This window comes from Anas acuta, chromosome Z (assembly GCF_963932015.1).
Source record: "Anas acuta chromosome Z, bAnaAcu1.1, whole genome shotgun sequence".
Taxonomy (NCBI): Eukaryota; Metazoa; Chordata; class Aves; order Anseriformes; family Anatidae; genus Anas; species Anas acuta.
The window spans coordinates 14,112,492-14,125,682 of record NC_089017.1 but is presented as its reverse complement, the minus strand read 5'-3'; the positions used below and the strand labels follow the sequence as shown (position 1 = coordinate 14,125,682).

At 39.5% G+C, this 13,191-nt stretch overlaps 1 protein-coding gene across 2 annotated transcripts in view; it reads right to left on the bottom strand.

The window, feature by feature from the left end:
• IL31RA (interleukin 31 receptor A) overlaps positions 1 to 12,879 on the bottom strand; it is a 38,811-nt gene extending 25,932 nt beyond the window's left edge. Inside the window, exons 1-4 of one of the 2 annotated variants that reach the window (XM_068666925.1) lie at positions 12,795 to 12,879; positions 4,349 to 4,433; positions 2,949 to 3,245; positions 1,502 to 1,622 (exon numbers count right to left, since the gene is read on the bottom strand). In XM_068666925.1, the coding sequence (XP_068523026.1) occupies positions 1,502 to 1,622; positions 2,949 to 3,245; positions 4,349 to 4,433; positions 12,795 to 12,875 (584 nt within the window). In that variant the 5' untranslated portion in view covers positions 12,876 to 12,879. Of the gene's footprint in view, positions 1 to 1,501; positions 1,623 to 2,948; positions 3,246 to 4,348; positions 4,434 to 12,497; positions 12,732 to 12,794 lie in introns of those variants that run through there. The other variant, XM_068666926.1, reaches the window with a different exon arrangement.
• Positions 12,880 to 13,191: the final 312 nt, after the last annotated feature.

Sequence of the window (13,191 nt, the reverse complement as noted above, 5' to 3'; positions counted from 1 at the left end):
ATAGTAAAACAAACAGGGAAATTGATCTAGATTAAAGTTAATGGTTAGATTTTACTGGAAATAGATCTGCAATTCACTGTGTGGTTAAAGAAAAAATTGTGCTGGTACAGGAAGGAGCAGTATCAATACTTACTTTCAACATTTGGCACAGTTTATGGTTTCACGTGTCCAACTGTTACAAAACATAGAAACACTAGAAGCAGTAGGAAGTTCTACCTAGCAAAGGTGGACTAAAATGTTGAGCCTAAAGTAGAGACAAAACTAAAGATATCTTCCTGTCCTTCCATTTGCATAAAAAGATGTAATATGCTAATATAACTTACAATAAGAAAGTATTTCCTTTGGAGTCTACGTTCCTTCCATTTCTCAAGGACATCTTAGGCGTTTTAGAAAACTTCATGCCAACATATTATCTACAGCCTCAAGCAGCAGTATTATGAAAAACACATTGACGAGTGTATTTGATAAAATCTGTGCTGTTGCCTTCAAAACTGTATCTTGAGATTTGCCTTGAAACAACAGTGATTTCACTATTTTCACAATAACTTTTGAAAAAGTAAGCTCCTAAGCAAAATCTAAAATTAAAATTGAAAGAATCAAATAACTCTTCTCTTATAATGGGGTTGTGAAGATACTAAAAAGCACAAGACTGCATAACTTGTATTTGTAAATGCAAATCCCCAGATACGAGGATATGAGCAGACCAAAAAGGACAACTCTTGATTCTTTCACTGAGACAGTATGACTCCAAAGACTACTAGGTTAAAGCCTAATGCTGTCAGACACCATTGATGTTGCTCGTCATTATACTTTATGGTTTGCATTTTTTTCCCCCACCCTAAAACAGCCTTCAGATGAGAGATCTGGTTGTCAATCACTGTACCTTAGAGTAGTATACTACACAAAATGCTTCGAATTAGAAAAGCACCTTGAAAACTTATTTAATGTAAAATAAATAAATAAAATCTGAAATATCCTTATGTGCAACACCTTAGTACAAACTGTTGTATATGTTATTATTAGACAGAACAACAGGGACTTTAATGGTTTTAAGGGGGAATTGTTTAAAGTTGGGGAAGAAGGCATCTTTCCTCATTCAAACCAAGGACAGTTGGTAAGTTTCTCTGTTACAGTTCAATTAAGTGCCTCCATTCTGACTCAGCAGTAGAATATCTTAAACGATTATATTTGTACCTAGGCTTACTCAGTTTGACCTAATTAATAATGGTATTTCAGGGAAACAAGGGAACATCAATTCCAACAACGAGTTGTGTGCTGAGTTAAAAGCATTCATTATGTTTATGCAGAGTACTAGAACAGTATCAGGTTGTAACTTTTTTAACCATTATCAATCCAAAATAAATTGTGCTTACTGAGGAATGCCATGACACCGAACTACATGCTGCTTCCAGGTTTATTTTAAACAGAAGTGAGAATATGATGGGGAGGGAGATAGCAGTCTTACCCCAGCACCCCAGTTCCTGCTACATCCAATACTTACATTTTTCTGTAAAGAGTATAGGTTGTTGTAAGATTTGTTTCTCTTCCTGAAGTCCAGTTGCAGGTAAGTTCAACATTAAAGTAATAAATACAGGAAATATTTCCTGGCGTGTCTGGTGGAACTGCAATGACCAAGGAGAAAAAAATATTCTTATAAACAACTTTAATATAAAATTTACTATGTTAGTCAGAAGGCCAAGCTTCACTATGTGGCTTTCACATAACTCCTTTTTTTTTTTCTCTTATTGCCCTCAAAACTCTTCACAAAACCAAAACCATTTCTTCTTTCCCCAGGGAAGCAGGAAGACTGGCTCCAACTGATTCTCAGAAAGTACTTAACTGAATGGGCCTGGAGGTATTTTTATAGTAGCTCATTAAACATCATATATCAAACCAAAATATATTTTGTCCTGAATGTCTAAATACACTCCCTGTAAAGTGTCTGTAGGTAAACACCAGTCCAGCCAGTAGCAGGAAAACAAAGATACAGCAAAAATGTATGAGCATTGTCTGAAAGATAAAGCTCCTCTTGGTTCCTTCTCAGAATACCTAGCCACATACCTTAGTAAAACTGCTAAACTAAGAAGACTGTATGGCCTCAGACTGCAGAAGACAATTTCCTGGAAAATGTATCTATTTGACCTTGAAGCAACCACTAATTTCACTTATAAGCAAGATGGCACAAAGGAAACAATCCATAAAAATGTAACACCCTCAAAGATACCTGCGTTAAACACAGACTTCACTCACTAGAAGAAATGGGAGTTGAAAGGAAGAGAACTGCTCCCATTGAAATACACTGACTGAAGAAGCCATTTCTGCAAAATAATACTTCTCTGTTCTACCTAGCACATTTCTTAAAAAGATCTTTTTGCTTACAAGCTTACAGCACACTTCACTTTGCAAACCAGCAATATTTTTTGCTGTTCTTTATTCTGTGGGTTTATTTCTCTGCATTTACCACTTTCTTACTAGAATGGAATCCCCATGCATGCATTAGTATAAAATGGACTTAACCTGCTCAGTAAAATAGAGAAGTAGTATTTATATTTATCCTGCAACTTTCTCCAGATAAGACTATGATTATAATTTTTCTGGAACAGAGGATTGGAAAGGAAATCATCCCTTGAGAAGGCTTAAGTTGGCTAGGCTAGACATGAGAAATAATCAAAGAGAAGGATCTAGTTGTCTCTGAACTCAACAAAAATCGCCCACTGCTTTAGCTGGTCAAGTCAGGGTCAGATTATGGACTAGCATCAATAAGGATTGCCAAAAATTTCATGCTTTAGTTTAGGAAAAAAAAAAAAAAAAAAAGATACTTGAATAAAAGGTCTTATAATGCCCCAAGCCAAACAAACAAGCAAACAAAACTAGGTCCAAAAAAAAAAAAAAAAAAGACAGTAAGTTACATAAAAATATTTAAAATTTTGTCCCATATTTCTACTTACAGCCAGATTTAACTTCTGTGTGAACCAAAAGTTGTTCTTTGCCTAAGTACTTGATGAAACATTTCACATGTGCTTTGTTGTAAGTGAAATTATGGATGATTACACTAGATACAGTCTCATTCACAATGTTATAGTTTTCCTGAGCAATCAATTCATGATTTAATTTCCAGATGATGTGGCTTGCATTTCTTTGAGGCGTATAGTGTTTTCCAAGAACACAAAACAGTTTCAGGGTGGATCCTCTTTCAATTTCAGGAGATGAAGGAAAAATGTCAGCATCTCTGATAGATTTTTCATCTAAAAGCAAAATTAAAGATATTACATTACCTAGATCCTTTCGACATACCTGTGAAAAAACGCTACCTTATTTTGCCATCACCGTATACATGTATGTCTATACATCATTTAATTTGATTATTTTTTCAAATGGAGTTCAAATAAAATTGTCAGATAATCCCTTGAATCAGATTTTGCTGATACTGAGTATGTAAACTCAGTTTTTACAAATTACTATCTTAATACAGGAATTGTATAAGAATTATGTTTCCATACTTTCCCAGATAGTGTGGAGAAAGTTCAACTTGTATGTTCTTTAATAGAAGTAAATGAAGAAAAGAGGCTGTTGCCACTTAAATGTTTTTAAAAACCTGTATATAAAAAGTACACCTGTAATTTCATTGTATCATTACTATTGAGTATGTCAGGAAGTACATCAAACTGTTAAGTTTAAAACCTATAACCAGGCTGCAGTATATTTCAATGTTTCATTAGGATTTTACCCTTCACAGAATTTAAAATCTCAAACACAGTGCAGGAATTGTATGTAAAGTGTACACAAAAGGAAAACACAGAAGGAGGGTGAAGGAATGAACTCAAAGATCTCATAGAGAACTCAAAAAGTGTAAGAACCACCCAAAGGAATCCTGCAAGGAGCTATTTTATCTATTTTACTGTTGCTACTTGTTTCTTGGAGCCAGATTTCATAAATAAATCTGCTAAATAAAAAACAAATAAACAAAAGAACATCTTTCAGACGTAGAATTTTGCTTTGCTGGAATTAAGATATTAAACCAAATATTAAACTTTCTTCTTTGTTTTCTGTTAATTCTCTTTTGGTATATTTTAACCCTTATGTGATTTGATTCTGTCTATCTTTTTGCTGTCTTTTTGTTTCAAAATCCAGGCTGCAATAATCATAATTTGCATTCCACAAAGAGATCAATAATGCTATAAATTAATTTTTCACACTACTGTACACTACTTTATGTGTACAGTATGGTTCTATTTTTAATTATATATTTTTTTTCATTTTAATAATGCTTGGACATTTTACTTGGTGAAAGACACCTTTCAAAAAATTTTCTTATGGCAAGACAAGTGCTAGTAATAAGGAAACAAACCTGCTATAGAACTTCCGCAGAGCAAGATGAACATCCAAATCCAACAGCTGAACATTTCCTTTTCATAAACTATGGGCAGGAAACACTGTCATAAAAAAAAGGAAGAAAAATATACATAAAAATGATATACTTCAAGTAAAGGTGTCCCTGTAACTTTAATACTTTGCAAACATTTATGTAAGAGTTAATCATGATTAGCTTGGATTGAAGTTTACTTTATCTCAGTGTAAGTTTCCTGCACAATGGAGAAATCTGCTGCAGTTTTCCTAAGGTAAGTGTTTGAGTTTTCCATAACTGAGAGAGGTAAGCACACCTGAAATCCTTCTGGGGGTGATCCAGCCTGCCTTCCAATGCCAGCGTAAAGAATGGTTGAGAAATGCCTTTGAGTCTGTGTGAAATTCAGCCTGCCTAGCTATCTTCTGTGGAGAGACATTTAGCAAGGCTGACTCTTTTAAAATGTCTACAAGAAAACTACATTCCATTCAAAAATAAAGGAAAATCATAATGGTCAGATGACTCCAAAAAAGGCTTTACCAACTTCATAGGAAAGTGCACCAAAGATTACCACAGCTTTGTCATAAACAGCAATGCAGTCGGTACTTTATAAGCTAGGAGACCAGTGGTTGCTGAGAAACTAACACTTCAAAAATGATTAGTGGTATCAACAAAACTGAGCAAAATAATCAAGAGCCGTACAAGATGTGCCTAATCAAAGCTATGACAGAGTAGGAAGGGTAAGCCCAAGAGAAATCAAGTCTACACAGTAATGGGTTACAGATGCTGCACTGGCGTAAGTACTTTTTTCTGCTTCAAGAAGTACATCATCTTATTAAGTAGTTAAATAAAATGTTTTGTAGCAGCTCCATGAATATGGCTTTAATCTTGGAGGAAATGCTCATTTATGAGAACACCAAATCCTGTGTGTGGCATGCGAAGATAAGCATGTATAACTGTTCACAGGAAAGAGCTTATGGCATTTAACATAATAAAGCTCTATTATTCTTTTTTGTTGTCTTAACTACTAGCAACCTGCAACAAAAGCTCAATGTGTTTTCTATGTTGTAAGGACTTCATGAAATAAAACCAACAGTTCAAAACAGTTTTTTCCTAAAAAAGAATCGAGAAAAAAAGAGGGGATAGAATTGTCACCACAAAGCAACTGTCTAGACTGAACGTGAATTCACTGCTCTGTGTAAGAAATGGTCATAGTTTTTCTTACCTGGGACATACTCAAAATATATTTCAGCTAATACCAAGACCAAAACAAAGATATTGGTTCTCCCCAAAAGGGGCATGCAAACTATTAGCATTAGTAAATGAATCATTGTAACTGTTTACTTTTAATTTTTAATCATTTAACTTAATTAATTAAGTAAACAGAACAATTAGTAAAGTATTACAGAATACAATCCCTTCCAATTCAGGAAAGGAATAACTTACAAGAAGTTTTTAATAAAATTAACAGTCCATTTCAATAGAAGATGATGCCAAATAAAGCAACTGTAAGTTGACATGGACACTTGACTTTATCTGGGAGCACCGGCTGACTCTTCTTCTGGAAATTACTGTGCACATCATGCCCAGAAGTTTTGTGATAAAAATGAAAAGACAGTATGAGAAAAGGGACCTTTTTCTTGGTAAAAACTTGGTAAAAGCATAAAACACTTCAAAGAGTTCAAAAACTCTTGCAAGGAGATGCAGAACTATCTGACATATTAAAAAAATGGGAAAAAAAGAAAAAGTTTAGTAAGTCTGTCACACGCTTCCCACTCAAAAAAACTATTTTTTTTCCTTAAAATTTCACAAATCCTAAGTTTCTGCTGAAATCTTACATGCCAGTTCTCTATTTTTAAGGGACAAGAGACAGAACAGGCGGCATTGCAGCCAAAATAATTCAGCTATTTCCAATAATAGGGAAAACGCTTTTTGACCGGTCTTTTGACTTGCTCCAGTGATCCCATACTTTTTATAGCAAGGAATCAGAACACAAAAGCATAGGGAAGTCAAAACCATTTCTGAGTTATGCTTGTGCCAAAAACATCCCATACCACCATAAACCCCACTACAGTGGAGCACAGCACTAAGAAGCCCAGGCATGGCAAATCCAGCCGCAAGCCCAGTTGCAAGCCTTCAAAAAACTCTGGTTCCACATGCCTACCCAAAAGCTTAAACAAAGATCAAACATCCCATCCATTCTCAGTGATCTCCTTGTCCTCTACCATCACCAACTTTTCTCTTTTTTTCCTAGTGATTTGTACACAGTCATTTCCACTTGGTAAAAGAAAAAAAAAATAAATTATGTGTATATATATACACACACGTTTTTGCTAAGGTAGCAAATGTGACTTGCTATATGACCTGAAGAGCATCTGATTTGCTTAAATGGAGAACTGCATGGGGCCTAGGGAGAGAGATCTCCATGGCATTCCTTCCCATTTCTTCTTCTGTTAATTTGGTTCAGTCCTGAACCTTGCACCTTCTCCCACCTTCTCGAGTGCCATTGGCAGCCAGTTATTCGACATGCAAGTCGCTTACTACTGCATGCCAGAAACCAGAGAGTGACTCAGCAGGTTACATCTCTCTTCCCATCTTATGTGGCAACCATACATGAATAAATAGGTCTTCAGCTGTTTGCTCGTTTAAGAAATCGCACACGTAAAAAGCGTTACAAGAATGGTCCGGTGATGGAAAAGTCACACAATAAATTCAGACGTGCTGAAAGGACGTGACACAAAACTGAGAGGAAGGGCTGACAGAGCAGAGTCATGCACCATCCAGAAAGACCCTGACAGGCTGGACAGATGGTCAGGTGGGCTGACAAAAATCTCATGAAATTCAACAAGGAGGAGTGCAGAGCCCTGCACCTGGGGAGTAGCAACCCCAGGCACCCAGACAGGCTGGGGGCCTCCCAGCTGGGAAGCAGCTCTATAGGAAAGGGTCTGGGGCTCCAGGTGGACTCCAAGCTGAACATGAGCCACCAAGATGTCACAAAGCAGGCTGATGGTAACAAGGCTCACACTAGGCAAGGTATTGCCAGCAGGTCAAGGGAGGTGATCCCTCCGCTACGTTCAGCACTGGGCGGCCACCCCAGAGGAGTACTGTGTCCAGTTCTGGGCTCCCCAGTGCAAGGGAAACACAAAAATACTGGAAGGGGTATAACAAAGAGCCATGGCGATGGGTGAAGGGACTGAGCATCTCTTTTACAGCTGGGACTGCTTTGCTTGGAGAAGAGGAGGCTCAGAGGGATCTCATCAATATACAGAAACACTTGAAGGGAGGGTGCAAAGAGAACGGGTCCAGGCTCTTTTCAGTGGTGCCCTGTGCCAGGCCAAGAGGCAAGGGGCACAAACTTCAGTGCAAGAGGTTCCTTCCGAACACCAGGCAGCACTTCTTCCCACACTGTGTGGTGAGGGAGCCCTGGCACAGGCTGCCCAGACAGGCTTTGGGGTCTCCTCCTTGGGGATCTCCAAAAACGCCAGGACGTGGCCCTGGGCAGCCTGCTCTGGGTGTCCCTGCTTGGGCAGGTGTTGGGCCAGATGGGCCCAGAGGTCCCTGCCAGCCTCAGCCCTTCTGTAAGTCTATGAAAGATACCTAGAAAAGCTAAAAGCAGGTCAGCAAACAAACTGCATGAGCAGAACCATTTTCCTCAACAAGAGCTATTTAAAAACTTGATTAATCAAAACGATTTCTTGCAGAAAGGGAAAATCACAATGAAGATATTTTTTTAAAAGGTAGTATTATTGATGAAAAAAGGCTGCCTCAATACCAAAACAACAGTTCTTCCATTTTTCATTTTGAAAGTTATTAAGTTATTTGGAATTATTATGGTTTAAAAAATATAAGTAAATGAGATGAAAAAATGACCCTAACCAACTTCTCATTACATTTTCTAAGTAGAGCTGTTTCTCGATCAGCTTTCCTCCCTCTCTTTCCCATTTTTCAGGATGGGAAAGTTTCTTCCACTCAAACCTAATTTAATATTATTTTTAAACTACACAAACACATACTTCTGTATGCAATGCAGCTGTTGCGCCATGCATAGAGGACATGGTACATTTATAAGTGGAACCAGCAGTATTTCTTTAGCCTGCATAAAACCAGTAATCTTCAAGAATTTCTAACGTTTTTGTTGGAACCTAACAGGGTGTCCTTTCCCACTAGGTATAAATACAGCTCTCTTAGCAACTGACAACAAAAACTGAATAGTGATTGTAGCCTTATATTCAGTCTTTAGCAGCAATTGGAGGAACTCTACCATGCAAAGAGACAGACTTTGCTCTATCAGCCAATGTCGATTGCCAGGAACCCTCGTGTGAGCTACCCCAGTGAATTCATTTGGAATTAATACAGAAAAAGAAAGAGATTCATTTGGAAAAGGTGTAAGCACAGGTGTCCTGAACTCTACTATTCAAATCTATTAGTGTTTACAGAAATCCTGAAGGGAAGGAGGGCATTTTGAGGCAAATAAACCCAATGTGAACTTCAGTCTTGTTCCTATAAAACAGGCTGCAGAAGCATCAGCTTCCAGGACCCGTTCCAAGGGTGAGTACCAGTGGATATCAGAAGAGGAAAGGAATAGATTTCTCTGCACAGGTCAAAGCAGAGAGTGACATGCAAGCATACTGGAGGAAGCAGCAGAAGTAAGGGACAGTCAATTTCCTCTCTGAATTCTCTAATTCCTACAAATCATACTTTGGCAAGCCCATTCATGGGAAAAATGGCAAACACTGTAGTAAATGATCCTGAGCACACTGGTTTTGTGACCTGCAGTACTCAACTGAGCTAAAAATACAGTTAGCTGAACCTTAGTCCAGGAAAAATAAAACTTACAACTTTGACATTTAAATAAAATTTTACTTGAACAGTAATTAAGCACATTTTCTGATGTGCTTACATCAAAACCAAACTTATTTAAATTTGAAATTATGGCAACTTGCCTTAAAACCCATCATTAAAATTACTACTTATTACTAAAATAAACACAGAGTATTATTCAAATAACACAGATTTATTGAGAAAATAGAAACCAGTAAGTTTCCACAGACATCTGAAGAAGCAACATGGAGAAGAGCCTCTTGAAGCTCAGTGCCAACTTGTGACCGCAGAAACTTGTTCTACATATGTCATAGTGGGAAAAAAAAAGAATAGAAACAAAGGCTGTAATCATTAAGTTCAATGACTTGTTAATTTACAAACTGCAAGTTAACTAGAAACTGAAAAAGCAGGAAAGACATTTTCCTCTTTCAGCCTCTAAATAATAATAAGGCACAACAATTATTATCTAAATAATAAAAAGGCACAACAGGATAAGATACTTTTGTTCTAAAATCCTGAAGGACATAGTGACAAGGAAAGGTCAGTTCAGCTAAAAACTACTAACATTTATTGTTCATGACACATTGAGGTTACAGATGCAAAACTTGTCTTGATAAACCCTTTCCTTTTGTATAGAACGTTATTTAGCAGTGTATTAAATATTAACACATTCTGATATAAAATGCTATACATTATCTTTAAATTCCAAATTTCACCTAAATACAGCTTGATACTAATAAAAGAAAAATGTGTCTGGTAAGTAGAACAGAATTCACTATTCTCTAAACAAATACAAATATAACAGATAGGCCTTTAAATTTATCTTTAGGTACAGATGCCAAGCTAAATAAAACAGCTGCAGAACAAGTATCTGTTTGCCAGTATATTAATATATGAAACCTCATAATAAATACTTTAATTTTAGGGGAAAGGCTTAAAGCTACAAACACAAAACAAGATTTAATTTCTTTATTTTACATATAAGGGTCCCTTTTTTTTTTTCATTTTAAGTACATAATCAGATCTGACTTGATAATGCTTACTAAAATAAAGGTCAAGACATCAATGCTACCAGAACTGAATGTTGGCCACTACTAGAGACAACTGCAGATCTAGTAGCCGCACAGTCATTCCTTGTTTTTGTTTTACCTGTGGGAAAGAAGAAACAGTGGAGCAAGGGTTTAAGTAGGAATCATGCACAGGTCTGATCCCGGGCTTTCCTTCTTAGTGTGAGCTTTTTGGGAACCACAAATGTTAGAGTATACTTTGAAACATGATTTTAGTGTCACACCTCAGTAGTACCTTATCAGGTAGCGTGGTTACCCCTGTGCCCCCTCCTTGAGAAAAGAAGGATGACCCGAAGAAAAACGTAGAACAAGACAGACTGAGATGCCTGCGCCATAGAAAGCAACCAGATGAGGAATCTGGATGGTCCATGCAGAAGGATCCATGCACTGTGCTTTAAAGGAAGGTATAACTCTTATTAAGAGAGGTTTGAGTTGTTTGTTTTTTTTTCCCACCTAATCCACAACCAAAACCCTTCCTTACCTCCCAAACCTGGCAATTGTTTTAACCTCAAGTTCATAAGGAATATGCACCTGTCTGACAGTAAGAGGGAAGATTTCCTGTACTTCTTCAGAGCATTTGTTCACCTGTCCAGCTTCACCTCATAAATTAAGATCAGTTCTAGGTGCTCCAGAGTAAAACCCACATCCACTTAAGTAATGTTTGCAACTGTTTTACAAAAAAGACAACATTTTCCTGGAACGTTCAGAGGATCAGCTACAGCCCAGTTGCAGATCCTTCCACAGTGCTGCCGATGTTAGGAGAATAGGGGTAACAATGCAGGTAATCCCAGTCTCCCAAACACAAGAATCAAAGGAAACAACATGAACACGAAATATCACTGTCAGTCAAAAAGGATGACTGCGACCATGCAGTTTACATGCCCACACAACAGCCATTCTGAAAAAGAAACTTAATCATCTATCCTGGATCACATTAAAAACCCATCTTACAATCACGGCTAATAGAGTTTTGCACTTACGCAACTATTGAAATACTTATTCTTGGTTTTAGTAGTTAGTTGGTAATACTGGCAATAACTATGCAGTATTTTGTCTCGTATCTTTCTCAATGATTAAGAAGGTCACTCTGCATGGCCTGAATATCCTTCTGCTTCTCTATATGCGAACACCCAAACGTACTCATCTGAAGTTTATACAAATGGAAGTATCCTACCCTTCAACAGGTTTGTTTTCCATTTCCTTTGGTTATTTTTCTATATCCTCTTTTGAAGGCTTGCTATTGCTTCATACCCTTCCTAACATGCAGACACAGTGTCTGAATAATTAGCGCTGGGTTTACAGGAGTGGGCTACAGCTCCATTGCATTAATGCAGTTAATGTGTAACATTGCAGGGAAGCCTGTATACTGCCCACCTTCCCCAGTTCCTTCACTTTTCACTGTGGGATGCCAGACAGATGCCTTCCTTGCACAGGTTGTTAAAGGAACTTAAGACCACTACCAGGACTCCTACCTGCTAATTCCTCCTACCGCACGTCTAAGCACAGCATTAGCCCTTTTTCCCCAACAGGGGAGGCAGTCTTTCCAAGATAGTTTTTTGTCCTGCTGAGTACAGTCTGTATTCTTTGATCCAGATGTATTTATCTCACTATAAGCCTGCAGGAGACAACTGAACAGTGACTGTTTCACCCTGCTGACACCGATCATCTCGTAGAGGTTGTGTGTCCGGTCTTCCATTTACTGCCCATAGCGTAAACTCGTACTAGCAATACTTTTGTATCTCAGTCAAAACTGCTGGCTGAAACAGAACTGTGGCGTGAAACTAATTGCAATTACAGGACCTACTAAAACAAACAGATTTTGAGATCTGCCAGCACGACATTTTTCAATTAAAAATGTTCCCTGCAAGTCCCAAATAACACCAAAAAAAAAAAAAAGAAAAAAGAAAAAGAAAAAAACAGATCCAAATCATCACTGTATATAAATCAACACTGTAACGTTCAATACTTTATGACACAAACCTAGAGGGGTTTTTCTCCACTTTCCCTCCCCTCTCCCATTTTGAAGCCTGGTGCTAGTGGTCGGTCTGTGACCGAGGGACCTACACTGACCGCTCTGCTCCTTCAGCCTGATGCACGGTGCTTTCCCCGAGCACAAAGCCACCCTTCTCCCCCAGTGCCTCAGCTCTCAGAAGTTTGTTTTCAGCTGTTGCGGACACCCACCCCCAGGGGACAGCCCGTGAGGACGCGCAGCCCCACGCAGCCTCCCCATGCAGCTCAAGCACCGGGCTCGTCGTGTAGGGCGATACCTGCGGCAGGCACGGAGCTCGCAGCAATTACTGCACCTCGCAGCGGGCAGGAGCTGTGCAGGCAGGGCAGGAGAGGCACGGGGCCGCAGCACTGATCCCGATACCCGGCATTTAGCCCCTCCGCAGCGGAGCACACAGCGGCCGGCAGCTGCCAGGGAGCTGCCGTGCGAGCAGCCCGCCCGCTGCCCGGCACGCCCCGAGCGCGGAGGCCCGGCCCCACCGCCCGCCCCGTGCCCCTGCTCCGAGCCCCGGGGCCGCCTCTCTGCCTCCCTGTCCGGCCCTACCCGGCCACCCCACCTTTAGGGCCGGGTCCCGGCCTCTCACGGCCCGCCCGCCATCTTCTGGGGCTGGCCGTGGCGCGGTCAGGCAGAGGGGCATGGCGGCGGCCCCGAGCCCAAAGGGAGGGTTGGAAGAGGGGCCTCGCCCGCTGTGGGCACGCTGAGAGCCGTCTGGTGTTTTTTGGGGTACAGATGGGGTGATTCAGCGGTGTCCCTGAGAGGCACAGACCTCCAGAGGGGAGCGAGTGGGTGAGGTTAATAGGCAGCACGCCTCATATATTATTCAGGGCATCGGCACCATTAGGATCAGCCGAAGTTATGGTCCCTTTTAAAGCTGTGTGCCGGCTAATGGCAGCCATCAGCAACAGCGGAATAAAAGGAAAAAGTATCAGGAGGAACATTGCAATTAAGAGGGA